Genomic DNA, 23,356 nt, shown 5'->3' on the forward strand with positions numbered 1-23,356 from the left:
CAAAGAGGCACTGAGTTTGAAGGTAGGCCTTGAAATACATCCACAGGTACACCTCCAATTGACGCAAATTATGTCAATTAGCCTATCAGAAGCTTCTAAAGCCATGACATAATTTTCTGGAATTTTCCAAGCTGTTTAAAGGCACACTAAGTTGACTGTATGTAAACTTCTGACCCAGTGGAATTGTGATACAGTGAATTATAAGTGAAATAATCTGTCTGTAAACAATTGTTGCAAAAATTACATGCACAAAGTAGATGTCCTAAGTGACTTGCCAATACTATAGTTTGTTAACATGACATGTGTGGAGTGGTTGAAAAACAAGTTTTAATGAAGCCAACCTAAGTGTATGTAAACTTCCGACTTCAACTGTGTGTGTGTGTGTGTGTGTGTGTGTGTGTGTGTGTGTGTGTGTGTGTGTGTGTATATATGTATGTGTATGTATGTATATATATATATATCTCATCCAAAATAATAATTCTATGCGTGTGTGCATACAGCACCAGTCAGAAGTTTGGACACATACTCATTCAAGGGTTTTTGTCTATTTTTACTATTTTCTACATTGTAGAATAATAGTGAAGACATCAACACTTTGAAATAACACATGGAATCATGTAGTAACCAAAAAAGTGTTAAACAAATCAAAATATATTTTAGATTATTCAAAGTAGCCACCCTTTGCCTTGATGACAGCTTTGTACACTCTTGGCATTCTCTCCACCACTTCACCAGGAATTATTTTTCAACAGTCTTGAAGGAGTTCCCACATATGCTGAGCATATACTGCTTTTACTTCACTCTGCGGTCCAACTCATCCCAAACCATCTCAACCGGGTTGAGGTCCGGTGATTGTGGAGGCCAGGTCATCTGTTGCAGCACTCAATTACTTTCCATCTTGGTCAAACAGCCCTTGCACAGCCTCGAGGTGTGTTTGGTCATTGTCATGTTGAAAAACAAATGCTAGTCCCACTAAACTCAAACCAGATGGCATGACGTATCGCTGCAGAATGCTGTGATAGCCATGCTGGTTACGTGTTCCTTGAATTCTAAATAAATCACAGACAGTGTCACCAGCAAAGCACCATCACAACATCTCCATGTGTCACGGTGGGAACTACACATGCAGAGATCATTCCTTCAACTTCCCTGCGTCTCACAAAGACACGGCGGTTGAAACCAAAAATCTCAAATTTGGACTCATCAGACCAAAGGACAGATTTCCACCGGTCTAATGTCTGTTGCTCGTGTTTTTTGGCCCAGCAAGTATCTTCTTCTTATTGGTGTTCTTTAGTGGTGGTTTCTTTGCAGCATGTTGAGATGTGTCTGTTACTTGAACTCAGTGAAGCATTTATTTGGGCTGCAATTTCTGAGGCTGGTAACTCTAATGAACTTATCCTCTGCAGCAGAGGTAACTCTAGGTCTTCCTTTCCTGTGGCGGTCCTCATGAGAGCCAGTTTCATCATAGCGCTTGATGGTTTTTGCGACTGCACTTGAAGAAACTTTAAAAGTTCTGAATGTTGCGGATTGACTGACCTTCAGGCCATCTTCTGTTTACCAACCTTACCTTGTCACAACACAACTGATTGACTCAAACAAATTAATTTGTGGAATTTATTTATTTATTAACTTTTAACAAAGCACACCTGTTAATTGAAATGCATTCCAGGTGACTACCTCGTGAAGCTGGTTGAGAGAATACCAAGAGTGTGCAAATCTGTCATCAAAACAAAAGGTGGCTACTTAGAAAAATCTAAAATATATTATAATTGAACACTTTTTTTGATTAATACATTATTCCATGTGTTAATTCATAGTTTTGGTGTCTTCACTATTATTGTACAATGTAGAAAATAGTCAAAATAAAGAAAAACCCTTGAATGAGTAGGTGTGTCCAAACTTTTGAGTGTGTGTGTATGTTTATATGCATGTTGTTGTTTTTTTGCCTTGTAGCAAAACTCCGGTATTTTTCATCCTATGGCTTGTTCTCCATCTTTTAAATAATGAGCCAACATGTTTTCAGCACTGTTATTCCCATATCTAATCCCAACAAATGTTCTCATGCTTTCTCGTGTCTCTCTGCAGCAGACAGAGCAATATGTTTGGAACATCAAATCGCAAAATAAAATTGCATTATCGAATCACAATATATACAGTGGCTATCATAAGTATTCACTTCCCTTGGATTTGTTTGTTGCGTTACAAAGTGGGATTGAAATGGATTTAATTGTGATGTTTTGTCACTGATCTACACAAAATAGTCAGTCAAATTAATAAAAAATGACACATTTTTTAGTTGCATAAGTATTCACCACATTAGATGGCCTAAATAGGTGCAGTAATAAAAAACGGGCTTAACAAATCACATAATAAATTGCATTGGCACACACTGTGTGCAATAATAGGGGTTAAAATGATGTTTTAATGACTACACCATCTCTGTACCCCACACAATCTATTAATTACACTTTGGATGGTGTATCAATACACCCAGTCACTACAAAGATACAGGAGTCCTTCCTTAACTGAGTTGCCGGAGAGAACGGAAACCGGTCAGGGTTTTCATTAGGAGGCCAATGGGGCAAAGAAATTAACTTTTTTATCCTAAATACCAAGTGTTATATTTGGGGCAATTCCTACATATCGCTAGGTGTCACTCTCCACATTTTCAAGCATGGGGGAAGGGAAAGGAGATACCTAGTCAGTTGCACAACTGAATGCATCCAACCGCAATGTGTTTTCTGCAATCCAACTCCTCTGAATCGGAGAGATGCGGGGGGCCTTAATTAACGTCCATGTCGTCGGTGCCTGGGGAGAAGTTGTTGGGGGTTAATTGCCTAGCTCAAGGGCAGAACAGCATATTTTTCTACCTTGCCGCCTCTATTAATGGCCCAACGCTCTTAACCACTAGGCTACCTGCCCCCCTGTTGGTGGCTGCATCATGTTATGGCTATGCTTGTCATTGGCAAGGACTGGAGTTTTTCAGGATAAAATTAAACCAAATGCAGCTAAGCACAGGAAAACCTGGTTGTCTGCTTTCCACCAAACAATGGAAGAATAATTCACCTTTCAGCAGGACAATAACGTACAACACAAGGCCAAATATCAATCAATCTATCAAATTGATTTACAAATCCCTTTTTACATCAGCAGATGTCACAAAGTGCTATTCAGAAACCCAGCCTAAAACCCTAGACAGCAAGCAATGCAGATGTAGAAGCGAGGTGGCTAAGGAAAAACTCCCTAGAAAGGCCAAAACCTAGGAAGAAACCTAGAGAGGAACCAGGTTCTGAGGGGTGGCCAGTCCTCTTCTGGCTGTGCCGGGTGGAGATTTAAAAGACGACATGGCCATTTAATGCCAGATTGTTCTTCAAGATGTTCAAACCATCATAGATGACCAGCAGGGACAAATAATAAACAGTGGTTGTAGAGGGTGTAACAGGTCAGCACCTCGGGAGTGAATGTCAGTTGGCTTTTAATAGTCGAGCATTGAGGTTGAGACAGCCGGTGCGGTAGAGAGAGTCAAACAGTAGGCCCTGGACAAGGTAGGACGTCCGGTGAACAGGTCAGGGTTCCCTAGCCTCAAGCAGAACTTTTGAAACTGGAGCAGCAGCACGACCAGGTGGACTGAGGAAAGCCAGGAGTCGTCAGGCATTATTCTAGCGCTCCGGTCCTCTGGGAGGGGGAGAGAATTAGAGGGAGCCTACTTAAATTCACAAAGGACACCAGATAAAACAGGAGAATTACACCAGATATAACAGACTGATCCTAGCCCCCGGCACAGACTATGGCAGCATAGATGCTGGAGATTGAGACCGGTGGGTCGGGGGACACTGTGACCTGTCCGACGATACCCCCGGACAGGGCCAACCAGGCATGATATAACCCCAGCCACTTTGCCAAAGCACAGCCCCCACACCAACTAGAGGGATATAAACAGACCACCAACTTACTATCCTGAGACAAGGCTGAGTATAGCCCACAAAGATCTCCACCGCACGAGTCCAAGAAGGCACAAAACTGGACAGAAAGATCACCTCTGTGACTCAACCCACTCGAGACGCACCCCTCCTAGGGACGGCATGGAAGAGCACTAGTAAGCTAGTGACTCAGCCCCCCTAATAGGGTCAGAGGCAGAGAATCCCAGTAGAGAGAGGAGCCGGCCAGGCAGATACAGCAAGGAAAATATATACTGTAGTTGCTTACCAAGAAGATTGTGAATGTTCCTGAGTGACCGAGTTACAGTTTGTTCTTGAATCTGCTTCAAAATATATGGCTAGAAAATGGCAGTCTAGCAATGATTAATGACCAATTTGACAGAGCTGGAAGAATTTTGAAAAGAATAATGGGCAAATATTGTACAATCCAGGTGTGCAAAGCTCTTAGAGACTTACCCAGAAGGTCTGTTGCTAGTCCCAGCACTAAAATGCAGGTGAAATTGACATTGCTTGTTTAAGTGTCAAACGTTACAGGGTTTAGGGTTGTAATACAGTAATTATAGATGGTGCTCTGTGTTGAATATTGGTTTTAAAGAAGTCAATGGTTTCAACCGATGTCTCCCTGGAAAACAGATGTTTTATCTCAATGGGATTCTGTATGTAGATAAAGGATGAAATGCAGCGTGATGATGTACTGTAGCAAACTGTTCCTCCTCTCTCTGTTCTCTAGATGTTTGGAAACTGGACCTTCGGGACTCTCGTCTTCACTGTGCTGGTGTTTACTGTCACGCTCAAGGTGGGTTAGTGTATGTGAGTGTTTTGTGAATCTGATAATAGTGGATTCCATAATCCCTTTGCACGTGTGACTAGCCTGTGTGTGAGAGAAAATTGATCCAGTAGACTTGCTCATCGGTCGTTAGAGCTGTGTGCCCTGCAGGCCTGGTGATTGATAATGTGTGTGTATCCTGTGTTCCCTGCAGGCGTGGCGATTGATAATGTGTGTGTATCCTGTGTGTTGCAGCTTGCCTTGGACACACACCACTGGACCTGGATCAACCACTTTGTCATCTGGGGCTCCCTGCTTTTCTATGTCATCTTCTCACTGCTCTGGGGAGGCATCATCTGGTACGCCTCTCATTCTTACAACTAACTGATTCTTACGCTGTATTTTATTAGTATCACTTAAACAGAAATAAAATAACTAGATGTCATCTCTCCCTCTAGGCCCTTCCTGAACTACCAGAGAATGTACTATGTGTTCATGCAGATGTTGTCCAGCGGTCCGGCCTGGCTCGGGATCATCCTTCTCATCGCGATCAGCCTGCTGCCTGATGTGGTCAAGAAGGTCCTCTGCAGGACCCTGTGGCCCACCGCCACCGAACGCGCACAGGTAGGAAGGACCGCAACTTGACCACATAAATAAGAGTGTACCAGTGAATTAAAGGGTTATTCGTCTTCAGGAACAATATGTTCAGTAGATAAGTACTGTAGGCCTACCTGTAAAATCACCAAAAGGTATCCAGGTATAGCTCCCTCTGATATGCCAGACAACTCATGGTATTAAAACTCTAATTTCAAAGATTTTACTGAGTTACATATAAGGAAATCATTCAATTGAAATTAATTGATTAGGCCCTAATCTATGGATTTCACATGACTGGGAATACAGATATGCATCTGTTGGTCACAGATACCTTAAAATAAAGTTAGACTGATTTTCTGTTCCACTTCCTATCTGGTCTGACCACTATTTGGCTCCTGCAGCATAACACATCTCCTTAGCATTGAGTTGATCAGGCTTTTTATTGTGGCCTGTGGATTGTTATCCCACTTCTCTTCAATATCTGCGAGGTTGTTGGATATTGGCGGGAATTAGAACACGCTGTCATACACATCGATCCAGCACATTCCAAACATGTGTCAGGGTGACATGTCTTGTGATTATGCAGGCCATGGAAGAACTGGGACATTTTCACCTTCCAGGAATTGTGTACAGATCCTTATGACATGGGGCCGTGCATCATCATGCTGAAACACAAGGGGATGGCGGCAGATGAATGGCACAACAATGGGCCTCAGGATCTCGTCACCGTATCTCTGTGCATTCAAATTGCCATTGATAAAATGCAGTTGTGTTCATTGTCCGTAGCTTATGCTTGCCTATACCAAAACCCCACCGCCACCATAAGGCACTCTGTTCACATCGTTGACATCAGCAAACCGCTCTCTCACATGACGCCGTACACGCTGTCTGCCATCTGCCCACTACAGTTGAAACCTTGGATTAATCAGTGAAGACTTCTCCAGCATGCCAGTGGCCATCGAAGTTGAGCGAAGTTGAGCATTTGCCCACTGAAGTTGGTTAGGATGCCGAACTACAGTCAGGTCAAGACCCTGATGAGAAGGACCAGCACGCAGATGAGCTTCCCTTTCTGACAGTTTGTGCAGAAATTCAGTTGTCCAAACCCACAGTTTCATCAGCTGTCCGGGTGGCTGGTCCCAGACAATCCCACAGTTGAAGAAGCCAGATGTGAAACTCCTGGTCTGGCTTGGTTACACGTGGTCTGCGGTTGTGAGGCTGGTTAGATGTACTGCCAAATTCTATAAAACCATGTTAGAGGCAGCTTATGGTAGAGAAATGAACATGCAATTCTCTGGCAACAGCTCTGGTGGACATTCCTGCAGTCAGCATGCCAATTGCATGCTCCCTTAAAACTTGAGACGTCTGTGGCATTGTGGTGTTTGACAAAACTGCATATTTTAAAGGGCCTGTTATTGTCCGCAGCACAAGGTGCACCTATGTAATGATCATGCTGCTTAATCAGTTTCTTGATATGCCACACCTGCCAGGTGGATGGATTATCTTGACAAAGGAGAAATGCTCACTAATAGGGATGTAAACACATTTTTGCATAAAATCTGAGAGAAATAAGGTTTCTGTGCATATGGAAAATGTGTATTTCAGGTCATGAAACATGGGACCAACACTTCACATGTTGCGTTTATATTTATGTTCAGTGTAGATTGACCCTCTGTTAACCCACACTGTATTTCTAAAACTCCTCCACCTTTCACCACCTATTATTACTACTTCCTGTCACAATTGCATAGGTGTGAGAAATGTGGCAAAGATTCCACCAAGCCTATCAGAAGGCAAGGTGAAGCAAATATCACATTGCTTATACCTATCCAATGCTTTCAGATCTGTAGCTAAATCTGACTGATTCCTTTCTACTTTTCTCTTCCCTCTCTGCCTCTGCCTTGCTTCCTAATCGCCCCCCTTCAATCTCTCCTGTCTGTCTCTTTCTCCTCACCCCACCCCTCGCTCTGTCTCCCTCCGCCCTCTGACCCCATCACCCTGGGCAATGGCAATGGCAGTCCAATCGCTCGTGCCTTACCGTGGAGCTATCCACCATCTTCGTGCTCACTCAGTCCGACAGCAGATTGAGTTTCTGATTGGCCGAGAGACTGCAGAAGAGGAGGAGGAGGTGACTCTTTTTAAACACTTTCGCCAATGTCACGTCAGTGTTCAACCGTCATCAGTTTCAACATTTAGCTCCCAACTTTCCAGCGTCAATCACAATAGTGTTCCCATTCCCTTCCATTTCTATGTCAAACAATTGAACTCAAGTGCCAGACAACACTGACATTCATACTGCTAAATATGCTAATGCTGATCAAGCTGATAACAAGCTCTAATCGCTGATTTCATAACCTTATTAACCTATCACTAGCCTTCTGTTAGCATCTCGCTAGCTTTACAACCTCATCCAGTACCATACTCAGCCTGTCATTCTCATCATGTTCCTCTATGGATGCTATTCAAATGTAGCACAGTATGTATTGTATATTGATGTGTAAAATGTACGTTGATGTGTTATTCCATCCAAATGCTAACTTGCTAGCATGTGTGGCACACCGACGTTAGACTAATCTTCCGTAACGACAGACAGATTATTGCTAGCAGTACGCTGGGAAGTTGAAGGGCTATCATCATGTTAGTTACAGTGCAGTGGTTCACCGCATGTCTTCTATTCGGAGCCGCCTCCTGGTTCCTGACCCCTTCTCACCCTTACTGTTTGCCCACAGAGGGTGAGGGCTGATGGCGTGTATGAGGGGAGTGTATCCCCGGCCACGGGCCCGGACCCCAGTCCTGTTGCTGGTGGTGGAGGCAGTGAGAGTGACATGCTTTGCCCTGCTAGGACCTGTGAGGGGGAAAGAGGAGGTGAAGGGGTGCGAGCTGCCAGGACTTATGACTCCATGATGTCACACAACCCTATAACTACCTTCTCAGCCAGCCCCTAGACCACGCCCCCTCAGATGGTGAGGGCTGTTACGGTAACTGTGGGGTACATCTTGGTGGGTGATGGTTTACGCTTTGTGATTGGGGACATTTCATTTCCTGCTAGAGGCTCTTCACTGCTAGCTGGTTTTGGACAAATCACAACCATGGAATGAAACGCATGGGGCCTTCTGGGTGGTTTATGTGTGATGATTCTCTTCGAGTGCTTTAGGGTGGTTAGCCTGGAAGATCAGGGTGACTTGCTTGGGATGGTACTGTATTGTAAACTCACTTGGGATACAGAGGCATTTTCTGGCTTTCCTTCTGTCCTGCTGAGAGATGCTCTTAGGTAGCCTAATTTGTTCTTAACTGACTTGCCTCATTAAATAAAGATTAAATAAATAAATAATAATAATAATAAAAGGTACATTTATTTTTATTGGGTCACTCACATGCTGTCCGTGTCAACACAGGTTTCAGAGGCAATGCCACACATGCATTTTGTGCAAATAAATACATTTGGTATCTTAAACATGGCGATAAGGTTAAATACCATCAACTGGTATTAACATCAATGAAAACATTGGCATTGATGATTATTATTGAATACATTTGATTGAATAAAATCCCCATGGCACATCAGTGTACTTTTGACCTCTGGTGTTGGAAAATGGTACAGCATGTATGTTAATCTTTCATTTTTATTGCATGCTGATCACCTGAATGTGAATTGAACATGAAACAGACCAGGGTATTTTCAGTAGGTCTTACCACTTCCTCTCTCTATCCCCTCCTTCCCTCTCTCCAGGACATTGACAAGCTGTTGCAGAGCAGTGTAGCAGAGTTGACCCCCGTGTCCTCTCGCCCTTCTGGCCCCTCCTCCAAACGGAAGAGCACTGACACCTCCCACCTTCACTTTGGGGTTCCAGGGCCCCGAACACTCCACAGGTCTGAGTTCTTCCCCCACAAACTGGTATTGTTCCACTGGGCTGATGGGGGTGGGGCAGACCTCCGCACCCTCAGCCTCTACGTGCTCCGTAAACTCGGGCTGGCTTTGCCTACTACCCACCAGGGCCAGAGACCTCTGTGTGACACAGACAGACACACACACAAACACAGGCTGATGTGTGAGCATACACAACAATGTGCACACACACAGAGACCAAAATGTGACCTAAACCTACAAATAATATGGATTTGTGTTCCACTCATAAACAATGCATACACAATCGCTCACTAATTCTCACATACTCCTCGAACATGAAACATTTACCATGTGCGTTGTCAGCCATTCGGAAGCGGATACAATTTGAGGCTTCCACATACTTCAGTTCGGCTGGCGCCTTGCCGAGAATGTAACGGGTGCACTTGCATACTTAAGACTTTCACTTGAAAAATCAATACAAAATGTATGTCCATTTTGAGATGCCGTAGCCAGCATACAATTCCTCAAAATAGTCAGAATTAATCTAAGAACTCGTGAAATTTTGACGCTTTTGCCGATGAGATCTTAGTTGCGCAATTTACATCTAACTAAGATGTTTGGTGCAGTATTTATCAATGAAAAAATGTGCATGAAAATTAGTTGTCACGTTGAATGACAACAAAGACTTTATTGAAGAATCCCTACTGGTGACCAATTACCGACTTCGGCTACCGACTTCGGCTTGTGTCCCTGAACAGCTGCAAAAACTCTTCCCGAAGTCCAAAAGGATAAAAATGTCAGAAAATGTCATCATAATATATGCACAAACTCTTACCAACTGTTTCGGCTGGGAAGCATGCGGACGCCTTTGACCTCCAAGTTGCCTCCAATTGGTCCTGTCATAGTTCTATTTCAGTCTGGTCCTGATCCCAGTCCACATCACTACTCTGCTACTCTGCTATTCTATTCTACTACTCTATTCTACTCTACTACACTACTCTATTACTCTACTCTTCTGCTACTTTATTCTACTCTACTTTACTCTACTACACTATTCTACTACTCTATACTCTATTCTACTCTACTATACTCTATACTTCTACTACTCTAATCCTCTACTATACTACTATACTCTATTCTTCTACTCTGCTACCATATTCTATTCTACTACTCTATACTCTATTTGTCTACTCTACTGCTATACTCTATTCTTCTACTCTACTACTCTATACTCTATTCTACTACTCTATACTCTATTCTTCTACTCTACTGCTATACTCTATTCTTCTACTCTACTACTCTATACTGTATTCTACTACTCTATACTCTATTCTTCTACTCTACTGCTATACTCCATTCTTCTACTCTAATAGTATACTCTATACTAATTTACTCTATTCTTCTACTCTACTACTATACTCTATTCTACTCTACTACTATACTAATCTACTTTATTCTTCTACTCTACTACTATACTCTATTCTTCTACTCTAATAGTATACTCTATTATACTCTACTACTATACTAATCTACTCTATTCTTCTACTCTACTACTATACTCTATTCTACTCTAATACTATACTAATCTACTCTATTCTTCTACTCTACTACTCTACTAATCTACTCTATTCTACTACTATACTGTATTCTACTCTACTAATCTACTGTATTCTACTCTACTCTATTCTACTACTATACTCTATTCTACTCTACTAATCTACTCTATTCTGCTCTACTAATCTACTCTATTCTACTACTATACTCTATTCTACTCAACTACTCTATTAATCTACTCTACTAATCTACTCTAGTCTACTCTACTTTACTATGATAATCTATTCTACCCCACTGCTCTACTTTATACTTCTCTACTCTTCATGTGAAAATACTTGAATCCAAAAGGTAAACTCTCACTGAACAAAAGGAGAAATTCTGTATTTGAATGTCCGTCTCTTCTACACAGTGAAATCGTACTGTGTAACAATATCAAATTGACCTTTTCTGTTTCTATTTTATTTACTGTGTTTCTCTTCTTTTTAACTTTCTTTACTGTTTCTCCATTTTGCTCCTTTTGTTGAAATAACTGGTGTTACTTTGCAAAATGTTCTGGGGAGAAAGATCTCTGTTATTCTGTTCGTGTGTGTGTCACGGTTCCCATTAGCCGGCAATTGCCAGGCTTTTGACCAATTTAAAAAAAAAAAAAAAAAGCCCATAAGTTAATAAAGCTGTTCCATGCCAAAATGAACAGAATTTTTAAAAATCCCATTGCAAAATAATGCTTTTTATCCATTGACGTTAATACCAGTTGATGGAAATACATTTGACCATCATGCTTATTGGTCTATAGGTTAATTTGTATAATATAGTGGAATTAAATTGACCTGTGTATTTTTGTTAGTCATCATGTATCTAATTGATCCAACACAACTATCACATGTACACAGCATACAGAGCCTATTTTGAGGGGGATTTGTCCTGCAGCTCCTCAGCTGGTTGCTGCTGCAGTAAAACATGTGCTTTAATAAACACATTCATTGCGCAACAATTCTAAATTAAATCATATGTTGGGAGAAAAAAAAGAAAGAGCTGCTATTTTTATTTCTCAACTGATAATTGAAGCGCGACTCCCATTCACCATTCAAGTGCAGGCAACAGGCTATCAGCGCATCACCCACCACTTTACAATGTGAGCTGGAGGCAGTATGCATTTTGAAAACATACTTCATTGTTTGAAACCTGAATATTTTATTTCATATTCAGAGGCATGTCTTAACTTGCTTCAAAGTAGCCTGTAGGCAAAATCCAAACATGGAAACATGGAGGAAATTAAGTTTGGGGAAGCTTACAATTTATTCTACAGTTCTGCGTACCAGTTATTATTTTTATGTAAGTATTTTCATGGAACAGTTTAATTTAAAACCTTGTTGTTTTTCAAAATCATTTTCACATGATTAATCATAAAAATGTGAATTAAAATGATCAAAGTCAGCTAATGGGAGACCACCAGCCTCTGTCAAATGGACACATTGATACGCCGTGATCCATTGGCGGCTAAATTATTGAGCACATGGAACTCATAGCCTATAGGTCAATGCAGCAGTAGGCCTATAACTTCCATTGCTCTTTCACACGAGGATTCGTGACTATTGGAGGAGATTGTTGGAAAGACTTTTCAAAAAGTTTACTATGAGGAACTATAGTTTTAATATATTATAATTTTCAATGGATGTTTAAAAAAACACTTTCCTACATTTCCTGCACAGCAGGCCTGGTACTTCTATGCACAGAAAAACCAGAAACCAGACTCCCTCAACATTATCAGGACAGAGAAACCAGACACATGCTCAGGCGCGCGCTCCCTCAACATTATCAGGACAGAGAAACCAGACACATGCTCAGGCGCGTGCTCCCTCAACATTATCAGGACAGAGAAACCAGACACATGCTCAGGAGCGTGCTCCCTCAACATTATCAAGACAGAGAAACCAGACACATGATTAGGCACGTGCTCCCTCAACATTATCAGGACAGAGAAACCAGACACATGCTCATTGCGCAGATGGAGCACTCCAAATAAACAACAATGCAAATATTGACAAATCTCATAAATGATGGTTATAAAATAAACAAAAACTTGTTTCTCACAAGTATAGCAGGTTGTGAACTCTGCAAACAATGTTTCCACTCTGAGAATGAGAACGGTAAATGACTGTAAGTAATACAATCATTAACAGAAATTAATGTAAACCAATTATGAGGATTATCTGTACTTTTACTACTGGTGACATATGTAATGGGGAATTGAACAATTCACACAGTGAAACAATGAATGCTCAAGAATTGGCGGGAGACAGCTGAGCGATTCTGGAGAGAGACTCACCTATATCTTCGCCCCTTGTCTCAACATTTTAAATTATACTCAAGACACGATCTTCTCACATTTTATATGCTTTTGACTGACAGCTGCAACTCGATAATCAGCTAGTCCTATTTTCAAGCGTGCTGCCCAAATTGCCGGCTTCCCAAATAGGCGTAGTCTAGGCCTATGAGTTTGTGATCTGAAATAATCCACAGCAATTTTTTTAAAGAAGCTAATGTTTCCGGCACCACATTTTCCTAACAGAAACCAGGAACAACTCCCTAGGCCAGGAACAACTCCCTAAGAAGAAGCCTAGAGAGGAACCAGGCTCTAAGGGTTGGCCAGTCCTCTTCTGGCTGTGCCGGGTGGAGATTATAACAGAGAGAGGGTCCAAAACAGCAGGTCCGGGACAATGTCGCACGTGTGGTGAACCGGTCATGGTTCTATAAAACCTTCCACATCTATCAGTATATTTATAACCCATTCCTAATCTTCCATAATATCCCCTAGTCCGCAGTCCACCTGTGCACATTTGAAAGCATTGAATAGGTGTATGTAGTATGGTGAAAATTCCACCAAGCCTTTCAAGGGACAAGATGGAGCTACTAGCATAGATGTACACAAGGGCCTAGGGGATGGGAGGTTAGTGGTCCATTTGGGATTGGGCAAGAGGGGATAGAAAAGGATCAGAAGAGGGATGTAGAATACAAGCCACCCTGCCTTAATCCGCAGTCTCTCATCTCCACTGGTATAGATGTACCGCCAACTGGAGCTGTGCAACTTGTTCAGTGGCTGGTGAGTGTGGGAACTGGCCTGACCTGTGTGTGTGATGGAGCATCTTCCTTTTCTCCATGTGCCCTCACTCTTATTGTCAGTGTTCTTTTCTTTCTCTTCATCGTTTATCTCTCTCACCCCCCCCCCGCATAGTGGTGCCATAATACCCATAAAACCTAGCGGTCAAATAGGGAAATGGTTCCAATCGTTTTTCCACCATTCATTTCTCCCATAGGGGAACATGTAGTCTTACCCTGGCGTGATGTTTTGATAACCATGTAAATCTCTCTGACAGTCAAGGTGACTTGTATCAATATATTTGGCTATATATTTGATTCGAAAATGCTAATTAGCATCAAAATAGGCATGTAAGACTATAAATCCCGACAAGCTCTTGCACGTCATCTCTAGCGGACACCTTTGCTAACAGGTTTAAAACTTAAAACTTGCACAAGACCGTTCACAGAATTGTCAATTTAAAGAAATGTTGCCAATTTAAAGAAATGTTGCCAATTTATTTATTACCAATTTAGTTAACATGAGGTAGTTAATTTTTTACTTTGATTCAGTAGTCTTGTCCAGATCATCATGACATTGGTAGTTCTTTATGATGGCTGCTAATGTGGCTAACTCGTGTTTCATTTTTGGAGGTTAATTTACAGGCCAATATATTGATAAGTCTGAGAGAGATTTACACAGTTATCAAAACATCCCGCCAGGGTAAGCCTACGCCAAACACAGCGCTTATTTGAAGTGTTTCTAAAATCCACTATGGGAAAAATGATTGGAACCATTTCCTTGTTTGACCGCCAGGTTTTATGGGTATTATGAATCATACTGTAGTACTCTATAAACTCTTTCTACTCACTCAGGCCACCATGTGGCCATACACTGTAACAGCACTCTGTTTGGGTCAGACAGAAAGCTATGGTAGCTATGCCCTGCACACAGGCTGATGGGGTTATTTCATGGATGTTTCAATGACTGGTCAGTGTTGCTTGCGTTATGTTTGTTGTCTAAAGATGATGTATTCTCTGTTATGCAAAGGTTCTTGTCTGTATTCCTAGTATGATATGTCTTTATCGCATTGTGTTATGACTATTTATACATGTTTGATTATCAAATTATGTATTTTATATGGTATATTATGAATGTAGGTTGTTTATCATGTATGGATGTAAATTCAACTAATAGAGGTATCTATGTATAAATGGGGTATGGTTTGGAGACTTGAATCGAACAGCGATGTCACAAACAAATCCATCTTTCTAGAATGTCATATAAATGATGTAAATGACAGATAGTTTGCCACATCCTCTATATAGTAGATTGTAAGATTGTGATTTAATGAATATATTTTCCAAATTTCTAACATGTAAAAGTACGAGGTGAAACGTCTGCCTTTGTCCAAAGCTCGTCTGTGGTGTAAGTGAGCGACTGAAATTCATTGGATCGTCAGCATCTTTGTATGTTTATATGTCTGCTGAGTGCTGATACACACACACACAACAAATATCTATAGGCCTGTATATCTTCTGTCACAACTCTCTCCTTTTGGGGATTTTGTTAAAGGTCTGAGTTCAGGCTGTTTGTTTGTGTTATGACTGGAAGCCTTCGGTTGGGCTTACTGACATGGATTGCAAAGGTGTTATCGTGCATGTCATATAGCCACTGTAAAGAGTATCTGGTCATGTTTTTATGGAAGTCATGCATTGTCTGATGTTCTTATCATTACTAGAGGCTAGCCAAAATACAATGCAGCTGGAACACGAAGGCAGGTGGTTATGGGGAGAGTGTTCACTGTTTGTTACTCATTGGATGAGAGGTCAAATCATCACGTTGTCACTTATTATTAGTAGTAGTAGTAGTAGTATTACAATTATCCATGTTATTGAAAATATATATCAATCAAAATATATTCTATTGATACTTTTGTATCCAGGGGAGAAGATTCTATTTTAACTCTATTTATTTAGATATTGCTTTTGTTTTTGGAACAGACAATATTAAAAAGTAGACCCACAGAATAAACACATGGAAGACTACAGCACTTTGTACACCTCAGATCCCTCAAAACAAGGTTTACTACTGTAAGTGCACTGAGTTTTAGAAATCGGCTAGTCACCCACAGAGATTATATTTCTACAAGTCACTCATCTCCGAAACTCTTTCTATTGAACTTTTTTGTTTTAAATATCATAGTGAGAGAAAAAGTATGACCAACTTGATTAGTCAATGAAGATTTGGGACTTCTGTCTCTGTCTCTCTCGCTCTCTCGCTCTCTCGCTCTCTCGCTCTCTCTCTCTCTCATATTGGTTAACCACACCAGCCTTGTGACTGTTGCTGACCAGAATGTCCACTGCTTTTATAAACGTTATTATCAGCACAACTTTAGGTGCACTCACCATACTGCTCCTGGACTACTGTACTGTGCCCTCAAAGGCAAACAGTATTCTGCGTAACATACAAACCTACATTGTTTGTATCCGTGAGCAGTTTTCGAGCTTGTTTTTATACAAAGATTGAAAATTAATTTTGTTGATATTTTGCCAGCCTATCTGTAGCGAATGAGGACAAAGCTCTGTACTGTATTTCTGCTTGTAATAAATACATTGTTTAACACACCGGTTTGTCAAGACTCCATCCTGTCATCCTGTATGTCACAGTAGCTGCATTCGTATTGGAGGATATATATGACCTGGCTAGGTTGAGCGGGCCCAGTGTTCTGGCCCAGTGTTCTGGCCCAGTGCACCACAGTAATGTGTTGTAATGGCACAGGATGGCCACATGGTTGTGATGGAGGACAGCTAATCTCAGAGCCCACATAGAAAACAACCACAAATAATGAATGATAACAGCAAGTGATAACCATCATGCTGTTAATGAGTATGAGGTAAACCTTAATGTTCTTCTCTTACATTTTCTCTACCCCTCCCCCCACTCTCTCCATCTATTGCAGTCATGTCCTTTCTCAGAGCTGCAGGGAGACTTTAAATCAAACTGACCTCTCTCCTTGTTGTGACTGCAGCCAAGCCTCAGTCCTATCTGTTGTGTGTGTGATGTGTATGAGTCTGCAAAAATCTGACTTGGCGGCAATCCCCCTCCTCTCCCCTCCTCTCTAGGTCTGCATTGTGTGTGTGCATGTTGAGGGTGCATGTTGAGGGTGCATGCAGTGCATCTGTGAGCCAGCCCCCTCTTTTCCTCCACTCCAGTGCCGACATCCTCCACTCTGCATCTCTCTGTCACTGCAGCTGGGGACATCTGCTTCCATCGCAGCTTCAGCATCCTCCCCATCCCCTCTGCAGCCAGCATCCTATCTCTTCTCTAAAACATTACTCTCTTCTCTCCTTCCTGCAGCACCCCTCTCTCCACTCACATCCTCCACACCATCTGTAGTGCGAGCCAGCCAGGCAAGCCCCCCCCCCCCAGCAGCATCCTTACCCTGGTCTAGTGACTGTGCAGTCTCCCCCTCTTGCCTCTTCTCCCCTGGGATAAGCAGCTACGCCAGTCCCTCTCTCCCTCCACCACAGCATCGGCTGTCTGAAGCACCAGGGAGACAGGCAAGCAGGCTCAATCTCTCTCCAGCCACGGCGTCCCTTTTCTGGTTAACAGGACTCCCGTTCCCCCTCCTGAGGATGATCCTGTGGATGAAGACGGAGGAGATGGCTCTAGGAGCGATGCTGGAGAGTCTCCGACTGGTCACCCAAAACATAGGTGTGTATCAACAGCATCGCTAACAATAGAAATCTGAGTAACATACAGGAGGTACTGTTGTTAAGAAAGATTTTTGCTGAAATGTAAAGCCAAAACGTAGGTAACAAGAGCATGACCAGCCAGAACCTAGGTAACAAGAACATGCTCATTTTAAACACGTCTGAGAAGATAGTGTCGCCTTACCCAACAGTATGACTATTAAAACATTGCTATATGTGGCGTAGTTGTACACTAATTGGTTTGTATGTTATCCTTGTCAATGACCGACCCATCACTGGTATGGGAGGACACTTAGCTATGTTCTGTGAAGCTGTGTTTTGGAGCTGAAAGGTAACGTGTTTTTGTGTATGCAGTGTGATATCGACCTAACTCATCGGCACCTCTGCAGGGGGATGTAACGACTCTGGAATTGGCTTGGTTTTTCCTGCCTGTTGTCATGGGGTGACGTCATGTCTTTACATGTATTTGTTTTAGAGTGTCAGTATCCGTGCATCTCTAGAATACTTTGGTTGATCAGTTTAGATCAAATGATAGAGAAGATAGACACACAGAGAATTTTCTCTAACATAACCACCATGCCTGTTGTATTACATGGTTACTACTGTATTACAATAACCATGTCATATAGGACTCAAACATGGGTGTAAACAGAAGATTGTATTCTGTTTCTTTCACCACTATCCTGAAGTTAACAACAGTAAATGTGTAGGTCTGTAACAGGAGACCAGGTGGCCCAGAACATGTTACTTCACGTCTATATCTCTCATCATCTCTCCTGACTTCGAGTTACACATAACATCTCCTCTGTCACTGACATTCCTTCCTACCGTAGCCATGTTTTTACTATATGTCATGTATGTGAAAAATGGTTTTGGTCATAATGTATATCCATCATACATTTCTACTGTCTTTTGGTGCAGGTTTACACACAGATTGCAAACATGAACTGTTGCTGTGAGCGTTCTAAGCCTGGTTGTCATGGAGTTTTGTGAGTTTTTAAAAGGTGGTGGGCTATATCAGTTGTGCATTTTATGTGTATTATGTACAACATGTACTTACATATACATAATATCAGGTATTGTCTATTAGATATGATGCTCCCTAGCCACGGGATATACTTATTAGATATGATCCTCCCTAGCCACGGGATATACTTATTAGATATGATGCTCCCTAGCCACGGGATATACTTATTAGATATGATCCTCCCTAGCCACGGGATATACTTATTAGATATGATCCTCCCTAGCCACGGGATATACTTATTAGATATGATGCTCCCTAACCACAGGATATACTTATTAGATATGATGCTCCCTAGCCACAGGATATACTTATTAGATATGATGCTCCCTAGCCACGGGATATACTTATTAGATATGATGCTCCCTAGCCACGGGATATACTTATTAGATATGATCCTCCCTAGCCACAGGAGATACTTATTAGATATGATGCTCCCTAACCACAGGATATACTTATTAGATATGATCCTCCCTAGCCACGGGATATACTTATTAGATATGATGCTCCCTAGCCACGGGATATACTTATTAGATATGATCCTCCCTAGCCACGGGATATACTTATTAGATATGATGCTCCCTAGCCACGGGATATACTTATTAGATATGATGCTCCCTAGCCACGGGATATACTTATTAGATATGATGCTCCCTAGCCACGGGATATACTTATTAGATATGATCCTCCCTAGCCACAGGATATACTTATTAGATATGATGCTCCCTAGCCACGGGATATACTTATTAGATATGATGCTCCCTAGCCACGGGATATAGTTATTAGATATGATGCTCCCTAGCCACAGGATATACTTATTAGATATGATGCTCCCTAGCCACAGGATATACTTATTAGATATGATGCTCCCTAACCACAGGATATACTTATTAGATATGATGCTCCCTAACCACAGGAGATACTTATTAGATATGATCCTCCCTAGCCACAGGATGTACTTATTAGATATGATGCTCCCTAGCCACAGGATATACTTATTAGATATGATGCTCCCTAACCACAGGATATACTTATTAGATATGATGCTCCCTAGCCACAGGATATACTTATTAGATATGATGCTCCCTAACCACAGGATATACTTATTAGATATGATGCTCCCTAGCCACAGGATATACTTATTAGATATGATGCTCCCTAGCCACAGGAGATACTTATTAGATATGATCCTCCCTAACCACAGGATATACTTATTAGATATGATGCTCCCTAGCCACGGGATATACTTATTAGATATGATGCTCCCTAGCCACGGGATATACTTATTAGATATGATGCTCCCTAACCACAGGATATACTTATTAGATATGATGCTCCCTAACCACAGGAGATACTTATTAGATATGATCCTCCCTAGCCACAGGAGATACTTATTAGATATGATCCTCCCTAACCACAGGATATACTTATTAGATATGATCCTCCCTAGCCACAGGAGATACTTATTAGATATGATCCTCCCTAGCCACAGGATGTACTTATTAGATATGATCCTCCCTAACCACAGGAGATACTTATTAGATGGCCAATAATCCTCTCAATCCATCTCATCCTATTAATGTGACTCCTGCTGGACTGGCCTTCTATTGAGTTACACATCTATGGCTTGATCCCGCACACGCACGCAAACAAAGGCGTCCTCTAACACACACACACACACACACACACACACACACACACACACACACACACACACACACACACACACACACACACACACACAGGCTCAATATCAGCTTTAGGCCCAGGGGGACTGCTCTCTAGTGTTGATATTGGCCATATGGATTTTGGTCAGGCAGACTTAGAGAAGTGGTATATCAGTCTGTAACTGTCAATATAGAAATAACAGTTACCAAGGCAACGCCAGTGCCAATGTTTTGGCTGTCTGCTCGTTAGAATCATACAAGCTTTTGAGATATTATTCAGAGGGGCTGTAGTTTGTGTGTAGTAGCATGGGCATGAGTAATCTAGTACTACTCTAGTACTCGAACGGATGTCAAAGCTCCACCTATAAACAAAATCACATAGGCCTGTAGGCTACAACTATTTGGTGGAATGTTGCTTGCAGTGTTCAATGTGGAATTGTTCATGCATTTGGAAAAATCCAAAGAACAGGCAGCATAAACTAAATCAAACGTCAGTATATCAAAAACAACACATTTTGGTTTGTAACCCTGAAAGAATTGTCTTTCAACTCGCCAAAATGAGCCTCATTTAAAATGATCACTCTGTAAATAACTGTTCCAGGTATGAGATGTGCATGCATCACTTCTCACTGGCAACTTTTTTCTTTTGGAAAAATATTCTGTCGTGTTATATTACATGTTGTTTTTACTATAAAATAGTTGTGTTGACTGTGGGCTCGGGAAATGTGTGTCTTTCTGCTAAATTAACAAAACTAAGCTATGACATTGCACAGCCATAGCTTTTACAAGAAAGCTCCACTGCTGAGGGTACTGCCTTGTTCAAGATTGTGTTCCACGATATAATATGACTAGTTGATATTACGGTTTCAATAAATGTCATCTTAAATAGTACTTAATTTATTTATGGACTGAATATACAGTACCAGTCAAACGTTTGGACACACCTACTCATTCAAGGTTTTTTCTTTATTTTTAGTACTTTCTACATTGTAGAATAATAGTGAAGATATCAAAACTATGAAATAACACATATGGAATCATGTAGTAACCAAAAAAGTGTAAAAAAAATAATAATTCCAAAATATATTTTATATTTAAGATTCTTCAAAGTAGCCACCCTTTGCCTTGATGAAGTGCTGAGCACTTGTTGGCTGCATTTCCTTCCAACTCATACCAAAACATCTCATCTGGGTTGAGGTCGAGTGATTGTGGAGGCCAGGTCATCTGATGCAGTACTCCATCACTCTCCTTCTTGGTCAAATAGCCCTTACACAGCCTGGAGGTGTGTTGGGTCATTGTCCTACTGAAAAACAAATATATGTGTATCGCTGCAGAATGCTGTGACAGCCATGCTGGTTAAGTGTGCCTTGAATTCTAAATAAATCACAGCATTGTCAGCAGAAAAGCACCATCACACCTCACCCTGCATGCTTCACAGTGGGAACCACACATGCAGAGATCATCCATTCACCTACTCTGTGTCTCGCAATGGCACGGTGGTTGGAAAATGTGGTCTGATGAGTCCAAATTTGATACAGCCTGGATTCGGACCAAGGTGTCTGTAGTGATGCCTCTAGCACTGAGATGTCACCGTCGTTCCATTTGGCTGCAGATGAAAACGTATGCTCCGGTTGGAACGTTATTGGATATATATGAAAATAACATCCTGAAGATTGATTCTCTACTTAGTTTGACCAGTTTATTTGACCTGGAATATATATTTTTGAAATTTTCGTCCGAGTTCGCCTGGACCAGCGCCAGTTTTTGGGCACATGAGCTGAAAGTGGTAGCAAATGCAGCTAATTGGACACTAGTAATGGACATTATGGAACATAGGACTCCTTGCACTGCCTTCTGATGAAGATATTCAAAGGTAAGTGAATATTTATAGTGTTTTTTGTAGCTTCTGTTGACGCCAAAATGGCGGCTATTTCTTTGGGTTCTGAGCACCATTCTCAGATTATTATTTTTCCGTAAAGTTTTTTTGAAATCTGACACAGCGGTTGCATAGAGGATACGTTTATCTTTAATTCTGTGAATAACACTTGCATCTTTTAGCAATATTTATTGTGAGTATTTCTGCAAAATCACCGACTGTTTTGGAATCAAAACATTACTGCACGTAACGCACCAATGAGATTTTTTAAAATATATATATATTATATATATATATATATACATATATATATATATATATATATATATATACATATATATATATATATATATATATATGCACATTATTGAACAAAACGCACAATACATACATGTCCTATGAGTGTCATCTGATGGAGATAATCAAAGGTTAGTGATTCATTTTATCTATATTTATGCTTTTGTGACTGTGAAAAATCGCTGTGTGTTTTTGAATTTGGTGGTCATCTAACATAAATATATGTTGTGTTTTCTAAAGAATATTTTTTTCAGCTGAATGGGAGGGGGTGTTCCCTTTAGGGAACTCCTTGTGCCCCCTAGCCCCAAGTGACTAGTGATAAATGTATTACATCCAATTTTTAATTATTAAAGTGGCTAGAGATTTGAGCCAGTATGTAGGCAGCAGCCACTCAATGTTATTGATGGCTGTGTAACAGTCTGATGGCCTTGAGATAGAAGCTGTGTTTCAGTCTCTCGGCCCCAGCTTTGATGCACCTATACTGACCTCGCCTCATGGATGATAGCCGGGTGAACAGGCAGTGGCTTGGGTGTATGTTGTCCTTGATGATCTTTTTGGCCTTCCTGTGACAGTGTAGGTATCCTGGAGGGCTGTTGGTTTGCCCCCAGTGATGCGTTGTGCAGACCTCACGACCCTCTGGAGAGCCTTACGGTTGTGGGTGGAGCAGTTGCCGTACCAGGCGGTGATACAGCCCGACAGGATGCTCTCGATTGTGCATCTGTAAAGGTTTGTGAGTGTATTTGGTGACAAGCCAAATTTCTTCAGCCTCCTGAGGTTGAAGAGGCGCTGCTGCGCCTTCTTCACGATGCTGTCTGTGTGGGTGGACCAATTCAGTTTGTCTGTGATGAGTACGCCGAGGAACTTAAAACTTACTACCCTCTCCACTACTGGCCCATCGATGTGGATAGGGGGGTGCTCCCTCTGCTGTTTCCTGAAGTCCACAATCATCTCCTTAGTTTTGTTGACGTTGAGTGTGAGGTTATTTTCCTGACACCACACTC

At 41.5% G+C, this 23,356-nt stretch overlaps 2 protein-coding genes across 10 annotated transcripts in view; both read left to right on the forward strand.

The window, feature by feature from the left end:
* LOC135547353 (phospholipid-transporting ATPase IH-like) overlaps nucleotides 1-10,743 on the forward strand; it is a 72,156-nt gene extending 61,413 nt beyond the window's left edge. For 2 of the 8 annotated variants that reach the window (XM_064976303.1, XM_064976304.1), the window contains 5 exons: nucleotides 4,669-4,734; nucleotides 4,960-5,063; nucleotides 5,163-5,328; nucleotides 7,317-7,426; nucleotides 8,028-8,102. In XM_064976303.1, the coding sequence (XP_064832375.1) occupies nucleotides 4,669-4,734; nucleotides 4,960-5,063; nucleotides 5,163-5,328; nucleotides 7,317-7,394 (414 nt within the window). In that variant the 3' untranslated portion in view covers nucleotides 7,395-7,426; nucleotides 8,028-8,102. Of the gene's footprint in view, nucleotides 1-4,668; nucleotides 4,735-4,918; nucleotides 5,064-5,162; nucleotides 5,329-7,316; nucleotides 7,427-8,027; nucleotides 8,277-9,028 lie in introns of those variants that run through there. The other 6 variants (XM_064976299.1, XM_064976300.1, XM_064976305.1 and 3 more) reach the window with 4 other exon arrangements.
* A 6,478-nt stretch (nucleotides 10,744-17,221) lies between these two features.
* LOC135547355 (guanine nucleotide exchange factor DBS-like) overlaps nucleotides 17,222-23,356 on the forward strand; it is a 68,925-nt gene continuing 62,790 nt past the window's right edge. Inside the window, exon 1 of one of the 2 annotated variants that reach the window (XM_064976316.1) lies at nucleotides 17,222-17,492. In XM_064976316.1, the coding sequence (XP_064832388.1) occupies nucleotides 17,414-17,492 (79 nt within the window). In that variant the 5' untranslated portion in view covers nucleotides 17,222-17,413. The remainder of the gene's footprint in view (nucleotides 17,493-23,356) is intronic. The other variant, XM_064976314.1, reaches the window with a different exon arrangement.

This window comes from Oncorhynchus masou, chromosome 10, assembly GCF_036934945.1.
Source record: "Oncorhynchus masou masou isolate Uvic2021 chromosome 10, UVic_Omas_1.1, whole genome shotgun sequence".
In the NCBI taxonomy this organism is placed as follows: domain Eukaryota; kingdom Metazoa; phylum Chordata; class Actinopteri; order Salmoniformes; family Salmonidae; genus Oncorhynchus; species Oncorhynchus masou.